General features: G+C 34.6%; 1 protein-coding gene across 1 annotated transcript in view; it reads left to right on the top strand.

The window, feature by feature from the left end:
* Nucleotides 1-21,240, top strand: part of LOC142322668 (kinesin-like protein KIF11) — an 86,193-nt gene extending 64,953 nt beyond the window's left edge. The window contains exons 15-19 of the mRNA XM_075361744.1: nucleotides 1,237-1,350; nucleotides 6,009-6,219; nucleotides 14,269-14,420; nucleotides 17,961-18,004; nucleotides 20,297-21,240. Coding sequence (XP_075217859.1) covers nucleotides 1,237-1,350; nucleotides 6,009-6,219; nucleotides 14,269-14,420; nucleotides 17,961-17,999 — 516 coding nt within the window. The 3' untranslated portion in view covers nucleotides 18,000-18,004; nucleotides 20,297-21,240. The remainder of the gene's footprint in view (nucleotides 1-1,236; nucleotides 1,351-6,008; nucleotides 6,220-14,268; nucleotides 14,421-17,960; nucleotides 18,005-20,296) is intronic.
* Nucleotides 21,241-21,955: the final 715 nt, after the last annotated feature.

The raw sequence follows: 21,955 nt of genomic DNA on the forward strand, positions 1-21,955 counted from the left end.
TGTTTAATTCTCTCACAAATGTGAGAATTCTGCTACATGTTCATATGCTCTTAATTTTACACATGCATATTTTTCATTATTTAATTTGAACAGTAAGTCAAAGAATATAGTCAAATCTGTTATGTAAATATGAGAGAGAGATCAATCCCAGTGATGGGTGTTGTAGTGCTACCATGTGAAAAAAAACTTTAATTATAAATTTGCATCTAAAACAAGTTACTTATGGCATACTGGGAGTGGCTGAAATGTAATGCTCACTGGAACATGACTGAAAAACAAAATGTTTCACAAAGTGACAGGTGCTGCCATCTTGTAGTTTTATTACCTTACTCCTAACACACCATAATCCATTAACCCATTAACCCTCTCATTCGCCACTGATATGGACTTGCGTTTAAAACAGCATGCAGTGATTGAATTTTTAACAGCGAAAAAAGTGAATGCTAGTGAAATTCATAATCATTTGAAAGCTTTTTATGGTATTGAAGCAGTTTATCAAAATACTATGAATAGATAGACAATATAATTTTGTGAATAGTAGTACTAGCCAGTAAAGGAAATATTTAGGATAAGTCTTGCAGTGGTCAACCAGTTTCTATAACTGAAGAGAAACACAAAAAAAAGATGACCAGATCAATTGAAAATGATCTTTCGATCACACAAAATCTGTTGCCACCCAGATAAATTCAAACTCACAGAAAAGAACAAACAACAAAGGAATGTTGTGAATAGCTTCTGAATTGGTGTCTTGACGAGGGAGATAATTTCCTTTTTAGTACTGTGATGGGAGACAAAACTTGGATGCATCATGAAAATATCACAATTCATGATCAAAAAAATTCAAAACACAACCCCCTGCAAAACAAATTCTTTTGACAGTGATCTGGGTGACTACCTGGAAGTTGGGTGGACTGTAATTTCTAGGCAATTCACTGCGGTAGATGTGTACAGATTCACTATTCTGTAGAGTGCTACTACATCCATACGGAAAGTGTTTAAAAAGATTGTAAACATATATTTTATATTTTGTTCATTCAGTTGGATAATATTTTTAATAGTTAATCTCATATAATAAAAATAAATGTATAATAGTTTTTCTAAAATGTAAATGAAACAAACTCCTTTTGAGGATGAAATAAATTGGTGCATATAGTTAGATTTAATTTAATGTTATATCTTATGTGTTTATAATTAAGAACTATATTGCATTTAAACATTTTTTTATTTATATTTTAGTTAACAGAGATAAAATCATGTTTATCACAAGCTACAAATCACAGAACTGAGTTTGTTATAAAATTTCAGAGAGATATTTCTTCTGATCTTGATGTTGCTTATAGTGAAGCAAAGGTAAATAAGATTTACTTTTTTATATTATGAAATAAAATTAAACAGTTAATGTATTTTTTAAAAAACTTCTGTAAATGTAGCCTAATTATTTACTAATGTTATCATTAACAATAAGACAATGTCTTATCTGTAATGTATAAAAAGTTTAGTTCTCATTTTGTCCTTGTTTTGAAACTGGTTATAACTGACCAGAACTGTTTAGACTGCTGAAAATGCTCTGGGTAAGAAGTGTAGTTCTTCAGACTTCTTGATGATCAGTAAGATGTCATTTGCTATCATTGAATGCACTGGATAGAACAGTACAATATATCTCCAACATGATGTTTCTTTTTTACTTTACAACATTCTAATTTTTCAGAAAATTCTGCTGAGTGTTCTACTGAACTATCTTACTTAAATAGTGAAACATAAATTCCACATTCCATTCTTGAAAAAAAAATCTTACCATTATAATTGTTAATCTGATCAATTAAACTAATAAAATTGATTAAATAAGATTTTGGTTTGCTAATGATGCAATGCACAATTACTAGTACCAGCACAAAACTCCTGGTGACAGATGTATTTGTTGATCTATGACCTTGTGATATTGAATAATAGTATTGGTTTAGGAAAAAAAACATGAACCCATTAATATGGCTTGAAAGAAAATTTGAAAAATTATGAACAAAAAACTTAATTCTTCATTATCAATGTATTAGCATGCTTTACATAAAAAAAAATATATATATATATATATCAGGAGATTGCTTATTTTAAAACTGCCCAAATTCTGGGATGATTATGAGAAGTGGATAGTTATTAGTCAGGTAATAGGAATAATTTTACAATTTTTATACATTTCACATAGGCATAAAGACAGTTTAGGTTAAAAATTAGTTGATGTAGAGTAATTTTTTAGTTTTCCTTATGTTTTATGAAAACAAAATTCAATAATGAAATGATGAAATGATGTTCCACAGGTCACTAGAAATTAAGGGAATACAAATTATTCGATGACATGCTACATTTAAAGCTTTAAATACATTGCCAAAGATACATTGGGTCTATTGTCACAAAATTTTGTTATTAAATTGATATATAGAATTAAAAAAAAATAATTGTTTAATGCATTAGGTGTTTTTGATAATTCGGCAAAAATAAAAACACAATTTTTTTTTGTAAAAAATTTATTTCTCAACTTAATTTCCTTTATAAATTTACACAGTTAGTCCAATGATGCTCAAGTTTTTCAATCCCATCCTCATAGTATGATTTATTTTAAGTGCTCAAAATAAATGGATGTTTCGATAATAACTTATTTTGCATAAATCCCTTTTCAGTAATTCAGATCATATTTGGAAACAGATAATATTCAAAGGTGCTAAATCTGTGAGTAGAGAAGGATACAGAAGAATTTTAGAGTACAATTCAAACAATTTTACCGTTTCCAAATGCAGAGAAGTGGGCTGGTGCATTGTCTTGATGAAAAAGAACCTTCTTTTTTGTCAAATGTCATTTTTATCTTTATTTCCTACTAGCTTCCTGTCGCAGCTTCGCCCACGATATAAATCTTATTTGTGTTTCCCATAGAATCTTTTTATATGTTTTTTAGACAACTAACAGGAGGCAGGTGAAGCCAGTCACATATACAGTGTTGGTTGAGCCATAGCGTCGTATACCATTGCACCCTTTAAAAAAACCTTAAAATGGTTTTTAAATATTTATTTGAAGAGTATTTGCAAGCTCAAATCTACTGAATATCATTTAGTTTTGTTGGGATTGAGAAAATTTACAATCATTGTTCAAAACCTTCTTCACCCCCTTTCAAGGTTGAATTTGAAAAATCTAGAAACTGGTTTATTCACATGAAGATCATGCTCACTAAAAATCAGATTGATTTCTTCATTTGTTACCAACAAATTAAAAAAAAAAAATAGCAGGGTTTCAAAAAAAATTTAAGATATATTTTAACACTTGAAACTTGGAATTTCAAAAATCTAGAAATTGGATTTTAGATGTTTACATGAAGATTACACACACAAAAAAATCAAGCTGATATCTTCATTTGTTACCGAGAAAACAAAAAAAAATAGTAAATTTCATTGTTATTTCATTTTACCCCTTTTAAACTTGGAATTTCAAAAATCCTTTCTTAGTGTGCACTTACACCATAAGAAGAACATGTATATAAATTTTCATCAATTTATTTTCATTAGTTTTCGATTGGCGTTGATTATTAATCACTCACAATATGTTGTCTTCAATTTTAATAAGACCTACATTGAAAATATTTCTACTGAAAAATATCTTGGGGTGGCTCGCTATAAGAAAAGAGCGTGAAAATTTAGCGGCTGCCATCTAGCAACCCGAGTGAGAAGTGCAGCACCATAATGGATTATTTATTATTTACACATTTTAATAAATAGTTTTCAGATAACATTTCCAAATAACCGTGAACTGTTAGATCGAGAGAGTACCTGATTCATGCAAAAGTTAGCCCTCAACTTACTAACAAATACCTTGTTAGAATTTTGAAAATCAGATGATTGTTTGCAGAGATATAAGAGCGTCCCATTGCACCTCCCTAAACAGTGCCCCAAGGGCATGCCGTTTGTTACCAGTAGATAGTGATGATCAGTCTAGTCTAGCCTCCCACAAGGTGCATACCACACCACTCTAGCCTCACACGCAATCCCCATGGGAAGCCCATTATTTTTAAACAAGAATTTTTTTTATTTATTTAATATTATTTTATTTAACATAAATTTAATTCTATAATTTTTGTAATGTTATTCATTCGATTTATTCAAATCATTCAGTTCAAACCCAGTTCATAGTTCATTAATTAAATTCATTAAAGTCTGTGCTTCAACCAGCAAATCTCCACTACTATACACACATATATATTTTTTTAGAGATGTTTTGAAATTAAATATATCTAAAATCCTTCTCAGTTATGCCAAGAAACATGGGTAAAAATTTGGTTGTGATTGATCGAGTAGTTTTTTTGTTTATCTCTAACAAATAGAAACCCTCTTCCTCTTTATATAATAGTATAAATGATCTAGCATAGATGCATTATATTGCCCAGTTATCATTTTGCTTCTCTAGGAAGTCGATGAAGATTATGGCATGAGCATCCCAAAATACAATGGCCAACACTTTTTCTGCTGATGGAACTGTTTATACCTTCTTTGCAGCAAATTCCCTCTGAACCCACTTTTTTGACACCCCCATGGTTTCAGGTCAACAGTAATACACAGGTTTCATTAAATGTTATGAAACTGTGTAAAACTTCCTATTGATTATATTGAAATAGCCCCAAATCATGCTTAGAAGTGTTTAATCATTCATACTTTTGATCAACTGTTACCAAATGTGGCCCCCATTTGTAAACAGTTTTCATATATGTAAAAATTCATGTAAAATAATAATGCACCCTTCATTTGAGATGCCTTACCAATTTTGCACACTTTTAGTCTTCTATTTTCCATCACTGTATGGATTTTTTCATTATTATTTACAATTATTACCTAAACAAACACCTTCTGGAATATTCATCATTTGTACTCTTAGGACCACTCTAAAAATAACCAAACCAGTTGTAATCTGTTCTAATCAATGAAGCAGATTCGTAATAAATCTATTTAGTTTAGGTTTAATTTCATTTGTTTGTGGTGGTTTTGCCTTTCAAAAAGTAATGTTTAATCATTGAAAGAAGATTCTCTTTTGCCAATCTTATTTTACAAATCACAATACCTGACTAATTATCAAAAACAAAATTATGAATGTATCTGACTGAAAGTGAGGTCCTTGTGAAAATGCAAGAAACTAAAAAATGACCTCATCAGTGTGCTGTAAATGCCATCTTTTGACTTCCATGGTCTTATCAAACACCCACAGTACAGTTTTTAGAAAAATAAAATGTGTAATTTATTTTGAAAGTTGTTTTAATTATAGAAGCTATCAGTATACTGAACCTGCTTAAATTATATAATTTTGTGGAGGCAACGGCAAACATTAAAAGAAATAAATAAGACTGCAATATTTGATTTCATGCAATTAATTGAATTGAGAGAAAGCACTGTATACTTGGGAAAGAGCACAGTCCTCTTTCCCATAATAAGAACATGTTCTTATTATGTTCTAATAACAACATGTGCATACTAGTATGCACATGTTCTTATTTATAAATCTGTTCTTATTTATAAACCAGTGGAATACTATATCACTGACAATGGTTGCCTGTAAATCTTGCCAGCTAAGTTCAGTGTAAATGACTTAGAACACTTTAGAATTTAATATTATTAATAGAAACGCCACTGCATTTTGAATAACACCTGGTTCTTTTATGCTGAACTCTGTATGTTGAATAATCACTCTAATCTATGTTGCTATTTGATTTTATCTATCAATTCGGTATTTTGATTTACATATTTTTTGATTTTGTTATGTACTTATTCATAATGCGTGTAATTAAACTACAAAAATGTTACCTAATATTAGGCATCTATAATTATTATCTTTTATTAAATTGTGCATTATTAATTATCAATTCCTCTGGTATATTGATAAAAAAATTGTAAATTAAAATACAGGCAAAATAAGCAGATATAAAATATTCAATTTCTTCAGCAGTGTTACTCAAATTTTCTCTTTTGTCTTTAATTTTTCAGGAATCAGGTGTTGCAGTAATTAATATTTTTGAAAATATTTCAAATTATATAAAACGTAAAATTGTGAATAATATAAGAGAGTTTAAAAGCAATGCAGTTACTGTTAAAATCAGTGTAGAAAAAAGCAAATTAGAATTAGATGATAGAATATCCTCTAGTATTTCAAATCTTAATGAATTTAAAGATCAGCTGCAAAGATATCAGCATACAGGTAAAATAAAAAAAACTAAACATTTTTGATATTGTATGTTACCCATTTTGAATAATATATTTTTTTGTTGAAGCTTCTTTTACAGGAATTTTTATTTGAAAATTAAAATTACCATGTTTTTGGTATGAATTGTGGAGTACATGAGTCAACCTTGTATTGCAACTTCTATAGAAATTTGTTTGAAAATCCTTTGTATTTGTGTGGTATAGTTTTCTTAGGATCACATGAAAATAGAACCTAAAAGATGTGTATTCTGCCTGTAAGATATATTCCCATGGGGATTTTTTTAAACAGGAAACTGATTTTCACCAATCAAAAGCCTAAATATCATCTTTGAGATCAAGTCAGTGCTCATTTTTTTCAATTTATCGTATAGTAAATTTAATATAAAAAAAGCATGCTATTTTTCTTTAATATTTCGTTTCTGTCTCTGTAAAATGTTTATTGATCATCTTGAAATTAAGTAAAAGTAAATTAAGTAAATTTGACCTGAATTTGTGCTAAGACTTGATAACAGTTTTAGCACAAATTTTTTTGAAAAGCTTCAAATCAAACTTGTCCATAATAAATTCAGGAGTAACGTTTAAGTTTCTTATTTATAAGGATATTCATTATTTTTATAACAAAGTAAATTGTTAAATTTATAATTATAAAATTATATATTTTTAAGTAATTCATTATTTTTATAAGAAACAGATTATTATTTCTATTTTTAATTTTAATTTTACAAGTATTTATATTTTATAATATAATGTGTTTTAAATGAAAGAAATGTTGGTCAACATACATCCCATGTCCAAATTACCTGTCTGACTAAACTGAACTAATACAGTTAAACTCATAAAGAGGACTGATAATATTCCAACAACTGTTAAAAGTTTAAAACTTTTTCCCTTTTCTTGGTTTTGAGTAAGACAGTTCATTACTCTTGGAACTTTGATTGTCTTTAATATATATATTAAATTTATTGTCTTTAATATTTAATATGTATATTATTTTTAATTTATGTATTTAACTTTACTCATATAGTCAAACCAAGTTATACAATCCTATCCACTTAATGTCTGTGTAACTTTAATTAGTGACTTAACTTGTTTTACCAAGTTTTTGACAAATCTGATATATGAGGTTTATTGAGAAAAAGTCTCACTCAAATGGTGTGCTGTGGCCACTGTTTGCACCTAGCAGCATATCTTGATAATATATTGCCTTTTACTGGGTCCTGATCTATGCGTTATTTGTTGAATAATTACCATTTGAGTGAGGTTGTGCATAAACAGCTTGTCGGATTATCACAAAGCTTATGGATGGTTTTCCGGATGAGGAGGATAAACGGGCGAAGGTGTTTCTGCTCAGGGTTTCGGAAGAGAAGAAGAGGCCCTTTGCGGGACACGTTTGCCTTGTCTCGCCGGGGGCTAGACGGAAGCTGAATGCGGGTAAACTCTAGCCTGGGCATGTGGTGAGAGAAGTGGCGGCGGTGGCCATGCTGGGGGAAGACCCGGATGAAGCTGGAGGAAATTACGTGGTAGCAGTTAGAAATGGAAAGGCCGCGTATCAACAGGTGCTCACGGCGATAACCGACATCTATGAGCACGAACTGGAGCCTTTGGTGCTGGCCACAGAGGCTGGTGAAATGGGAGAGCTGGCAAGACGGGTGGCAGAAAGCTGGGCCAGGAAAAAAGGGTTTGAGATCGCCGTGGAAATATTCCTCAGCGGTAGAGACAATACGGGATCCTTCCCAGAAGCGACCGGATATTAAGACTGAGACGGTTGTCCTACGTCAACAGGGTGTGTCGTATGCGGCGCTCCTGAAGAAGGTTAGACACGGTCGGGGAAGTTCTCGCTGACGATATCATGCGCGTCAAGCGTGGGAGAGGAGAGGACATGGAGATGAAGCTGCGGGAGGGATCCAAGGCTGCTGACGCCCTGCGCCAGAAGGTCTCTGTGGCGGCACCCGAGGTGAAAGTGCTGAAGAGAAGTGAGGCAGGTAGGCCCCTCACGTTGGTGATTCGAGACATGGATCGAGATGAGACTGAGGAGGAGCTTAAGGCTGCAATTGATAAAGCCTTAGGCCGAAAGGTGGACACCAGGGTTTTATCCATGAGAAGATCGTTCTGCGGGATGCGAGATGCCACGGTTGCCTTACCCCTGATAGATGCGAAGGAGTTAGCTGCAAAGGAATATGTTAGAGTTAGATGGCTCAACTGTTGGGTGCAGCTAAGGGAGCATGAGATGCAATGCTACCGTTGCTGGGGTAGAGGCCATAGAGCAGCACAGTGTACGGGTCCTGATCGAACTAAAATGTGCTTCAATTGTGGGGAAGCGGGCCACAAGAAAGTGGACTGCAAGGCCCCCATTAAGTGTTTCGGCGTGCGGAAAGATCGGACACCGCACTGGCGCTGATGAGTGTGACAAGCGTCGGCGATGAACTGCATCTAGCTGAACGCCAATCGGAACCGGGCGGCGCAAGATCTAGCCTGGAATGCCGTGATGGAACGAGGAGTTGACCTTCTTGTATCGGAACCCAATCGACGGGCGGTGGCTTCGGATTCATGGATTACAGATAAGGAAGGAGACGCAGCCATCGCTAATGTGTCAGGAAAATGGGCGGTGAGGCTTGTGCAGGTGGGTAAGGGCTACGTGGCGGTGGAATCTGCCGACTTAGTAATCCTGTCCTGCTATGTATCACCGAACAGTGGCGAAGAAAGGTTCACGGAGTTCCTGGATGAAGTGGAGCTGCTCATCAGAAGAATGGGAAAGCCGGTGGTGTTGGCCGGAGACCTCAATGCCGAAGCGGAGGAGCTTGGAGGACTACGCTCAACGAGCATGGGCTACGAGTTGGCGACGATGCTGGGAGCAACAAAGATGGTAGTGCTCAACACTCCGGGTGAGGCCACCTTTGTTGGCAGGGGTAGAGGGTCGGTCGTTGATATAACGGCTGTACCCGAACGAACTGTTGCAAGGGTCCCGGAGTGGAGGATACTTGAAGACGAGTTTGGAAGCGACCACAGGGCGGTGTTTTTTACCGTTCTGTGTGACCGACCAGCTCGAGTAAAGAAGCAAGTGAAATGGAGGCCGTCCAAAGTACAGTTACGGCGTCATGCTGACAACGTGGCAGCTGTGGCTGTGTTTCGAAGACTGGAAGAGAAACCGGAGGAGCTGTCGACTGTAGTCAAAGAGGAATGCCGAAGAGCAATCCCACGGTACTGTGGTCCCCGGCGGATGGCATACTGGTGGAATGAAGAACTCTCCACCTTGCGGTCGCAAGCTACGGCGGCGAGGAGGAGGGTGCAACGGATTCGACGGACAAACCCAGTGCTAGCTGATGAGATGAGGGAGGAACTTTGTGAAACAAGGAGAAGGTTGAGTAATGCTGTGAAGCAGGCAAAGAGAGATGCCTGGAGCGATTGGTTAAGGAGATGGACACTGACCCTTGGGGACGCGCCTACCAGATCGTGATGAAGAAATTTGGCAGGCGTCTCCCCGTGCTATCAGGGAGCCAGACACGAGAAGCGATTGAGAGAGACTTTTCCCGCAGGAGGTGGAAGAATGGGAAAGGATCGCCTGCGTGCACGAGCAGCGTTTCAGCCTGGATGAGTTGAAATGGGCGGCGGCCAAAATCAATCCTAAGAAGAGCCCGGGTCCGGATAGGGTGCCAGGAGCTGTGGTGAAGATGTTAGTTGAAAGGCATCCCTTGATGGTCCTGGGGGCATTTAACGAGGCACTGAGGAAGTGTAGCTTCCCGGAGGTGTGGAAGGAGGACCAACCGGGCCTCCTCCCGAAGCCAAGTCATACTCCCCAGGAGAGGCCGGCGTACAGACCCCGGTGTTTATTAAACACGATGGGGAAGCTGTATGAACGGCTGCTGGCGGAAAGACTGATGGAGGAGGTGGCGAACGCAGGGGGTCTTTCCCCGATGCAGTTTGGTTTTCTCAAGGGAAGGTCGACGCTCGATGCCATTCGGATAGTTGTGGACTGGGCAAAGCGAGTGCGAGAAGGTACCTGGAGAACTAGGAGGATCCCTTTGGTGGTCCTCCTCGATATCAAAAATGCTTTTAATAGCATTCCCTGGCGTGTGGTGATGCAATCGCTGAGGAGGAAAGGCCTCAGCGAATATCTGATATCTATCATCAACGAGTACTTACACGAGGAAGAAGCCAGGGAGGTCTTCAACATGTGGGCGGGTGTTCCACAGGGCTCGGTCCTTGGGCCGTACTTGTGGAACATTGCATATGATGAAATATTGAGGTTGAACTATCCGGATGGGGTCCAGGTGGTGGCCTATGCGGATGATCTGGCTCTCCTGATAGCAGGTGCCACGGAGGATAATGTAGAGGACAGGGCAGTGGAGGCTGTGAGAATTGCTGCAGCTTGGCTGCAACAAAATGGTCTGAGCCTGGCGCCAGAGAAGACGATGATGGTGGCCATGGTAGGGAGACGACGAGTGAGAGAGTTGAGCATCCTGGCTCAGGGAGTCCGTATACATGCGTCGAGGAAGGTAAAATACCTCGGCGTATGGCTGTGTCAAAACGGTCTCTACACGGAACACGTAATTGAAGCTACGGCGAAAGGCAGCAGGGTGTTGGACTCTCTCGCTAAAGTAATGTCAAACAAGAGGGGTCCCACAGAAAAGAAGAGAAGGCTTCTGGCGGCAGTGGCAACGTCGGTGCTGCTGTATGCGTCGCCGATTTGGACGTCGGCGCTGGAAACAGGAAGATCCAGGAAGAAGATGGAGGCCTTCCAGAGAAGAGCGGCGCTGAGGGTGGCCTCGGCCTATCGAACGGTATCGGGCGATGCGGTCGGGGCCATAGCTGGGATCCCCCCGATTGAGCTGCGAGTCGTCGAACTACGCCGAACCTGGGAGGGTATGCTGAGAAAAGAGGCGAAGGAGAAACTTCTTGCAGAGTGGCAAGGAAAATGGGCTGCCTCGGATAAAGGATAGTGGACGAGACGGCTCATACCGCAAGTGGCACCGTGGATTAGGCGTGGACATGGTGAGGTAGGGTATTACCTCACACAGTTCTTGTCCGGTCATGGTGATTTTGAGGCCTACCTCTGCAGGTTCGGGAAAAGGATATTGGCAGATTGTGCATACTGTGAAGAAGTGGACACGGTGCATCACACTATTTATGAGTGCCAGAGGTGGGACCATTTCCGGAGGAGAGAGAGCTTGACATGGCTCACCCCTGACAACACGGTACAGTACATGTTGGCAGGAAGGAGACAGTGGAGCCAGGTGGAGAAGCTGGTATGCACAATCCCGCGAACTAAGGAAGATGAGGGACGTCTGCGTGAGGCCAGGCTCAGGCTGGATGTAAATTAGGTTTAGGAATTTTTTATATGTCTGTGTTGCCTATGGGGTGCCATCGGGCAGAAGTCTGGGTGGGATGGTCCTGGGGCCCTATGGTTTTCCAATGGGGTGTTTCCGGATCCAAAGGAAGGGTGCACGGGTGGAAGCCGGACTCTCATTGTGTAACATAATGTAATGTGAGTAGATTAATGTGGGTGAACATGCTTTGCCCACTTAACCAGGGTTTTATGCATTATTTGTAGGTTAAGTTTGTATTGTTTCTTTTTGCTTTGTTTTATTTTTCCTGTATTCGCCTAGGTGAATGATGAGTATGAGGTTTTTAGCTTGTAAATAACGGGTTTGGCGGAGTGGATTCTCTACGAGAGCCATGCTAATCTCGCTGTGGAACTGGACTTGCATGGTCTAATGGGCAGGTAGCCCGGCTTCTCAGTCTTAGTTAGTTGTTGGGTGAAGCATGTTCGCACAGGGTCGCTTTAGAGCATGACCCTTAGGTAGGACAGGCATAAGTGGTATTAGATTTAAGTCTAGTATTAGGGCAAAGTACATGCGCTGGGAGGCACAGGGTGGGGTACCTGGACCTCCCAATGGGTATGCTTAGTTTAAGTTTCGAATTAGGAAGCCTGTGTGCTTCATTTAGTCATAAAATAGATGTGGGTGGGAAAGACTTGTGCTGGGAATTGTGTGGAGTCCTCAGCAGCTTCCAATTGGCAAGCACTTCCTTCGTGACCTGCGTGTCATTGGTAGGTTAGGAATTGAGGACTTATGCTGAGTGGTAGTGGAAGGATGCCTCTCACTTCCACTCAATGGGTAAGCAGATAGTCATAGGCAGCGTGCATGCTGCGATGTAGTTGTTAAGAGTGCTGTGTTGAACGCGCGCTGGTTGTGGAGGATAGGGAGTTTATCACCCATACTCAGTCGGCATGGTTAAATAAAATTAGGTGATGAGCCTTCGAGCTCGTATAGGTGTAAGGAAAGGACTTGTGCTGGTCAGGTGAACCACCCTGACCAATGGGCAAGCAAAGATTATATTAAGTTAGTATAAGTTAATTTAGGCGGCCTGCGAGCTGCACTATTATGTGTGATTAGAATTAAGCGAGATATAAGGTAGACCTCATTGAGAGAAGCCCTACTAGAAGGGCCAAGCTAGGGGTGGTAGTCTGCTGCTACGGCATGCCTATGGGAACTGCATTTGCTTAACGGCGGGGACCGGTTACCATAGGGGTGCTTAAAAAGAAAAAAAAAAGCTTGTCGGATTAACCCACCAGGTTGGTCTAGTGGTGAACATGTCTTCCCAAATCAGTTGATTTGGAAGTTGAGAGTTCCAGCATTCAAGTCCTAGTAAAGGCAGTTAGTTTTATATGATTTGAATACTAGATCATGGATACTGGTGTTCTTTGGTGGTTGGGCTTCAATTAACCACACATCTCAGGAGTGGTCGAACTGAGAGTGTACAAGATAACACTTCATTTACAATCATACATATCATCCTCATTCATCTTCTGAAGTAATACCTTAATGGTTATTCCTGAAGGCTAAACAGGAAAAAGAAAGAAAAGCTTGTTGGATTAGTGAAAAAGTAAAAATGAAGGAGCTGGAGGAACAACGCCTCTGTCTGAAATTTTGCATAAAACTGGGGAAAACTTTCATGGAAACATTCCAAATGCTTAACCAAACATACAAGGATGACTGCATGAGCTGAATGCAGTGCTATAATTAGTTTAAGCATTTTAAAGAAATCAGAAATTCAGTTTGCAAAAATCCAAGGATTGGACGACCTTCCACATCAACAGATGAGCAACATGTTCAGAGTGTGAGCATTATAATTTGTGAAAATCGTCATTTAACAATCTGTGAGGTTGCTGAAGAAGCTGTCATAAGTGTAGTATCTCACCATTAAATCCTGACTGAAAAACCTGTGATGCATCGCATCAGTGTAAAATTTATGTCATGTTTGTTGACAGATGACCAGAAGCAGAATCGAGTTGAAATCTGTCAGGAGCTCCTTGCAAATGCAAATGCAGATGACAACTTCCTCAAGAACATTGAAATGAAGCGTTGTTCCTTCAACTCCTTAATTTTTGCTTTTTCACTAATCCGACGAGCAGCTTATGCACGACCTCACTCAATTGGAAGTTACTCGACAACTAACACATAGATCAGAACCCAGTAAAAAACAATATGTTACCAAGATATGCTGCTAGGTGCATATGGTACTGGAGTATGCCATCTGAAGATGTTTGTGCACAATTTTAAAAATTTGATCTATTTTTGAAGGAACTTAGTAGGTTGCTCAAAAACCTTTAGCACAGAAAAAGTGAGTTTTAGTTTACAGCCTTAAGAACAAACATGACAAATTGTTTTCTCAATATTTTCCTGTTTGTTTAATAGCGACTTATACAGCCAGTTTTTCAGATGTTTTTTAATCACATTATATACCACTACCTAATTCGACACTTGTCCCTTTTTGAAAATGAAAAAATTTTCAGGCTGTTTTATCTTTCCCTTCTCTGCTTATCTTTTATCTTTGTCCAGTTGTTTTTTCTAGAACCATAATGCTACTTTTTCCATATACTTCATTTTATTCCTTAACCTTCTTATCCTGCAGTCCTAAATTCTATTCCTTATTTCTCTGTGTCTGTACATGATCCTCTCATTCTTCCAGTCATATCTGCAAAAAAAATGCCCCTCTCATAGTCTTACATATGATGCATTATAATATCTTATTATTTGTTTTTTAGGTGGTATACCAAACCGTGAAGATTTTATTATACCGAGCTTTCTCTCTGAAGAGGGATTACAAGCACCTTGTGATTTAGAATCTGAAGTAAAGCAGAAATCTCCTTCTAACAATAATGATGATAATGCAAATGGAGAAAGTAGCACAACACAGGTTAATACTTTTTATTACATTCAATTTTGTAAAACAAATGCAGTGTTTATTTATATGCACAAGAAATTTTTTATATGTCCTTGTCTGCTGTTTCTTCTTCCAGATGAGATTGGACCCATGATTGAAATTTTGAGAGAGAAGAATGTTTTTATTAGATATAAAGTTAATAATTTTTTTGCAAATATTATTTAGTTTACGGTTCTGAGTCAGATCTTAAGTGATTTTCTTAACAAAAAAAATACTGACAAATAATCTCTTTTTGTTTATTTATTATAGTTATGGCAAGACTTTTTGATGATAGAGGAAGGGTAGGAATTTAAAACATTTTATTAACTTTGTCCAATCGTATTGAATAAAAAATAAAATAAAATAACTTCTTTTTAATGTCTTCAAATTTTTTGATGATTATGAATTTTGTTTCTGAGCTTTTTTGTAGTATCCATTACAATGTAGTAGTCTTTTTTACAATTAAATTGTATTAAAATTTTTTAACTTTATCTTATCTACAATATTACAGAGATAAGACAAACAATAAGAACCACAAAGTTTTATTTACTAATAGAAAAACAGCAAATAAAAATGTTTAATTATAAGATATTTAAAATCCTAGTAACTAATATTAGTCACCATTCTTCTGATTTTAGTAATTATCCATTTACTTCCAGATTTTTATAAGTTCAAAAGATTGCAACCAAAAGTCCCCAAATTGCAACATTAAATATATAATCACATCATATTTGGATCTTATTCCCATCATTATTTCTTATTCCACCTTCTTATATCATCATTATTTCTTCATTACTTCTTTAGAAGTTTTATTTTCATATCCTCCCTTAGCTACCTTTTGACAGCATTACAAATTTTCTATTAATTGTTTGACCATAAAGTATGAACTCCTTGTGGATACTCCATTAGTATTAAAGACACTGATATGTACCAATAATCCCATGATGTTACAGATATCGTTGATGATTTGCCTATGATATTCCACAATTGCATTTGAACAATATGTTTTTTTTTATGTAATGCTAGTAGATGGTCATTCTGAACTCATCATTATCGAGAAACGTTTGGCAATTTTTTAAATCTTTAAATCTGTTACGTTTGTGTTTGGACTAAATCATTGTTATTGAATGCTATTGATAACAATGTTCGTTATATTTTATGCATTTCTGCAGCTTTTTTACCAAGTTTAAAGCATAAATTGATACAGATGTGCTATTGCTTTAGATCGGTCATTGCAACAAAATTGCAATCACAAGCAAACATAGCAATGGAGAATTGCTTAACGACTACAAAAGATTTATCCAGATCAAAGCCACTCGGTGTCTTGACTCACTAGTATTATGCTACTATTAATGGTGTTTGGTTGTTAGTGCTTTTATATAAGTGCAATAAAAATTTCCAGAACTTTTGGGTAAAACTTTGTATAATAATATATAATACTTGGAATAACCTAAGGAGGTGGTGCTCTACATTTTCTCCAGTACAATAAACTTAACTAAACATATTTCAGTAACAGTCGTTAATGATTTAATTATTATGCGTTCATTAAGTAGAATGTGTAAACAAACATTATATGAACAAGAACAACAAAATAATATGTATTAACAAATACTAATAATTGTAAACAACTTTAAAAACATTATTTAACCTTCAATTACACATAAACAATAATAGTTTCAAACATTTATTGGAAGGAGTAAAATGATGATAAAAAATACCTGATCTTGCCAGAAATTGAACCCAGAACCAGTTTCTTTCTCACGTATATACTTTATATCTAACTTAATTTTGTACATAATCCCTGTTGTTATCTCCCTTATGATGCATATAAATTCTCTGTAATTTATTTTATTCTTTTTGATTTTGATTTTTCATTTAAGCTGAAGTTGTGGTAAAATGTATTGCACGGTGTAAAATATAAAAGAAGGAATTCTGTTTCTGTTTGTCACTAGTAAGTAAGATTCCTTATACAAATGTAATTCAATGCTTGCTGGTATCATGACCCCTGATATATAAGTTAAGTAATCTATAATGTGCAATAATCCTTGTATTATTACTCTCATATTGTATAATCAAATATACAGCTTAAAAAAGTGACATGTTTTTGTTTAAGTATTCATCTAATTTTCAGTTAATGTGGTTAATTGAAACCCAACCACCAAAGAACACCGGTATCCACGATCTAGTATTCAAATCCGTGTAAAAATAACTGGCTTTACTAGGACTTGAACGCTGTAACTCTCGACTTAAGTGATGTTTATTAATTATTACTTGCAGCACACTACGTAACATGTTGGAACAAAATTATTTACTTATGCTGAACAAAGCAAAAGTTGCATATAAATACTTAAAATGTAAAACTGATAAAATTGATGCCCAAAAAAATTATGTTTAATGAATAATATTATATAAAAGTATGAATTTTTAAATGTAGGAATAATAACATAAACTATCAATTTAATAAAACCATAGGTAGACCATGCTTAGTAAATACTTTGTAGGATTAGAGATAAATGCATATTAATTTGTCCACATTTATTTGGAAATATTTATTGTGAACACTTTTGATTTATTAACAAGTAATGAAATAACGAACAGAAATAGATTGTAAAATTAATAATTTAACACATTGGCTGCAGTACCTGTTACATAGTATGTCCTATAGGAGCATTTATGGTGAAGCATACCTATACCCTTTGTTTTCCCCTCTGTGACAGGTGTGTTCTTCATGTTACAGGTATGTTTTAAAATTACAGTAGTGTTCATGCAACAAAAACCTAGTCTTTGAAGAGCTGCACCAACTGGATGGCAGGGGAAACTGTGTTTATGCCATATTAATCCTTGTCCTTTTCTGCATTGTTCTTGAGAGCTTCAGTCTATTTAAAGAACATGTATAGCAATCGAAGCACATTAATAAAACAAAATTATACATTTTTTTATACAAATTTTATTTTTCTATTGTTTTTTAAGAAATTATAATTAGTAAAAAAATGGATGTTTTAACAATTTTTATGTATCATATAAGTGCTTTTTAAAAATTTCTGGTTATTGATTTTGATGAGGAAACTGATTAAAAAAAAATTACTATTTCAGCTTGTGGCAAAAAATTTTTTTTCACTTTAGTGTGTATTTTAATAGTAGTGCTGCAGTACATACATAACTTCATTTAATAATGAATAGAAAAATTATTGGGTAGGAAGGAAGGAAGAATTTCCATTAAAGTAGGTGGAACCTCCATAATTTATGAGTGATCATAAAATATAGTGTTGTCATTGTTTGTGTTTGAACAGTTTTTCACTGTACTATACAATTTTGCAGTGTGAGGTTTCATTCTTCTCTATCAGACAGCCAAAATTGCTAGCAATTTTAATGGAAATTCTTCTTATTTCACAATCATTTTTCAATCATTTCATTGGTTGAAATTTTCTACAGTTATGTAGTATTGTTAAAACACACTCAATGCAAAAAAAAACTTTTAATAAACTGCTCAGTACAAATTATTGATTTTCTTATTTAAATATTTTACTTTTCTAGAAAGTTGTACATAATGCAAAATTGAAGGCACCAGTATAAAAACTGTAAGTACATTCTATAATAGTTTCAATTAAATCAGTTTTGTTACAAAATCAGTTATAGTGCATACAATAAACAAAATAAATGCACAGCAAAGCAATGGATGCCAGCAATTATAATGTATGCCCAGTATCTAATCTAGTGACACTATGAAATTGGCTACATATTTATTTATATAATTGTAAATTTACATATACAGAGACAAAGTGGTCTACTTGAATTAATAAGTTGTTATATTCGAGAGGGGGGATTTAGTAAAAAGAAATTGAAATTTCTTTAAATTAAGTTGTTGTTTAATAAAGAAATAATTATTTAATTAACAATAAAATATGGTTTAATTTAAAAACAGGAAATGGATAAAAACATATTTTAGTTTGGTGTTAGTAATAACAACTGATTACTATTAATCTATAGATAATGAAGCAATAAAATACTGTTAATTTGTATAGAGCAGAATAAAAATTTATTTATGGAATTGAATTTCAATGAAAATAAATAGCAGTTATATTGAACCCAATTATCAGAGTAATTTGTTAATATGTTGTTAAATAACAGATAAAATTCTGTTCTTAAATACACTTGACTATTTTTTAGAAAATTTCTTAATGAAGCTAACGTGCATTAAAATTGTATTACAGTGAAAAAAAGGTAAAAATTTGGTACTTTTTACATGCAATTTGTCATTTAATTTCTACAGGTTTTCTCTAAATAAATTAAAAATCAACTTTTTTTGTCAGTTGTTTTATAAGGTATAATCTTTTGAATACAGTTCTTTTTTTTCATGGTGACTATTATAGAAAAATAATAAATTTGCAGTAACAAAAAAAATGATGTGACTTGTGCAATTTATAATTAGACTGTTTTCTAGGGACTGTTCAAAACCTTCTCACCCTGACACAGAGATGGTGCATGGCCAATGTCTATAATATTTGTCAAGTAAGATCCTTTAGATGGTGTGCTGCAAAGTTTCAGACATGTATGTTTAATTGATTGTTAGTGGTAGTCTCGTATACCAAGGAAGTTTTGAGATTTTCTGAAAAATTGATAAAGTTGAAGTTTGAGCCGTCTTAAAGTATTTTGTTTTAAAGGTTTAACCATGATGTACATACAAGAAGAGTTTGATTCCACTTAAAAGGATTCTTCCCCTTTTTTTTGATTGTGTAAAAAGGGGCTGCTGAATTTAAACATGGTGGTACATCCATTCAAGTTTAAGAATGCTTGGGATGGCTAAAACTGACTTTGATAAAATCCACAACTGTATTAAATGAGTGTCGACTGAAGGTATGCGAGCTTGCTGAAATTGTAAAAATCTCGATAGACTGTATCCACTACATTTAACATGATGTTTTGGGTATGCGAAAGTGTTCCACTCAATGGGTGCCACGTTTGTTAACAGTCTATCAAAAATGCATTCGGCATTTATTAAATCCTATTCTGGTGAGTTTCTTTGATATTTATAAAAACATATGAAGTTGGATTTATTGTTACTGTGATCAGGGACCAAACAGATATCCAAAGAGTAAGTGGGAGCAGGTGAAAATTGCCAAAGAAAGTGAAACCTATCTCCAGAAAAAAATCATGGCTACAGTTATTTAGGATTTTCATAGTGTGGCTCATAGATTACCTGGATAAAGACAGGAACATCACTGGGGATTATTACGCTTCACTGTTAGCCAAATCCATTTGAAAGCACTTTGAAGTGCTTCCACATGGATTTGGTTCCCAGTGATTACTTCCTCTTTTTAAACCTTAAGAAATGGCTCGCTGGACAAAGATCTATTTCAAATGATGAGTCAAATCTGAGCCAACTGCTTATATTACATAAGTAGACTAACTGCATTACACTAATGGTATTTAAAAGTTTGGTAGTTGTTGGTCTAAATATATTGAATTGCAAGGTGGCTACATTAAAAAATTCCTGAAAAATCTTAATTTTTTTTTGTTAGGTCGAGAAGTATCTGTACCACTCTCATATTTAAGTAAAACAATATTAGCAGTAACTTCAAAGTGTTATGAACTGATTTTGTATTCTTCAACTTGAATCTAAAAGTATTTTCTATATTTTGTTTATGATCAGATATAGAAGTGTTTAGAATACATCTATTATTATACTAAACAAATTATTGCCTAAATGTAAGTTATTATTAATAAGAATGAAAATAATAAAAGCATCAAAAACATTTCTCAGTTGGTGACTTGTATCTAATGACTATATTGATTAATACCATTGTTGATGAATACTTGATGTTGAATTTTATTTGCAGAATATTTATATAACAAATATATCTATGTTTCAGGAAAAGGAAAGTAGAGTTCATAAGTACTTTTGGTACTTTAGAAACAAAATTGGAAAAGAACAAAAAATAAAATCTCCCCATTTTTTAATCAAGAAAAAGAAAGTTTTAAACGAAAGGAATGAGTGAAAATGCATTTTCTTTTCATCTTCCGTGATCCCTGATTTATTTAAATAGATATTAAAAACTTTTTTAAAAACATTTTTCAACTGCTTCTTGTTTTGTGTATAACAAGATGTTTAAATACTAGTTCCCATTATATGGTATGGTTACAATAGTTGATTATTGCAGAATGTGTTAATGAAGTTAGAATGAAATAATAAAAACTATAAAAATTTATACATATTATACAAAAAAACATGCACTGTTTTGTGTTTGCTTTTACCCTGTTGATCAGTAATTTTATAAAGATTTATTTTTGCCTAGACTGAAGAATATTTAACAAGTTTCACTTGAATATTAGTTAATTGTTAAGTAACATTCGTTCTAAATTCTGGATACTTTATTTTACATTCTGAATTTCGTGATAGAATTCATGTTTCTTTATATTAAAAATGAATTTGAAAACTCCATGTCAATGTATCATTCGAAACCATCAAAATTAAAAACGTATCCTATAGAAGATTGCTCATGAATTGACAATGTTAGATGGATTTGATTGTAACCTACAGTTTTTGTAATAAACTTCAGTAATACTACCATGGAATTAGAAATGCATAGTATATGCACATTTCATGTGTTATACATGAAATATGCTGTTTTCCTGTCATCTCTCAGCTTACTAACTTAATGATAAAATGGCCGTGTGCTGGTTGGCACCTGTAGTCACAGTGAACATTTTTTTTATATAGTGTAAACTTTTTCAGAATTCAACTACATAAATTAAAATTGTTAAAGTATTAGAATAATATATAGTATTGATAGTTTTACATTAATATAATAAAATTAAAAAAATTAATATTAGAATATAATTTAAAAATAAAATTGTTGTTCAAGAAATGATTGTGTTATTTAGAAAGAAATTAAAATCTAAAATAAATTCTTCACAATTATAAAATTTTATTTCAGTAATAAAATCTTAGTTAAGAGCTAGCTATAAGTTCTGATACCTAATAATTTAAACTTTAGTGAGCGTTAAAGTTAAACTTTAGTGGGGTTAGAAATAATACTGTTTGATTTATACACATGACAATAAAATGTATCTTCTTTTTCTGCTTGTATTCAACCGAGGTTTCTCAGTCTTTGTTTATGTCCTTTTGCTGGGGAAAGTTTTTTTAGTTCATGTTTTAGTCGTATCAAAGTGGAATTCCACAAAATTGTTGTTGAGATGATGGGAGAGTCTGGTATTTTAATATGAGTAGGTAAGATAAAAGTCATATAGTGAAAGTTATGAATGTGGATTAATTTTTTCAATTAGGAAATAGTTTGTTTACTACTTATATCAATTGCCAACTTTTTTTACAAATAATCTTTTTCCTCGATAATAATAGAATAGCCATCATCATATAAAAGTTGCCCATTCTACTCATTGCTTCATATTACAATAGGTAAAAATGACAGTTTTTGTTGTCATTTTTTCTTTTAAAGACTTATAAAACCTTCTTGTACAATTTAATCAAGAACACCTTCACCACTTGGTAGGAAAACATCTATGAACGACTG

The sequence above is a fragment of the Lycorma delicatula genome, chromosome 4 (assembly GCF_047948215.1).
Source record: "Lycorma delicatula isolate Av1 chromosome 4, ASM4794821v1, whole genome shotgun sequence".
Classification (NCBI taxonomy): Eukaryota; Metazoa; Arthropoda; class Insecta; order Hemiptera; family Fulgoridae; genus Lycorma; species Lycorma delicatula.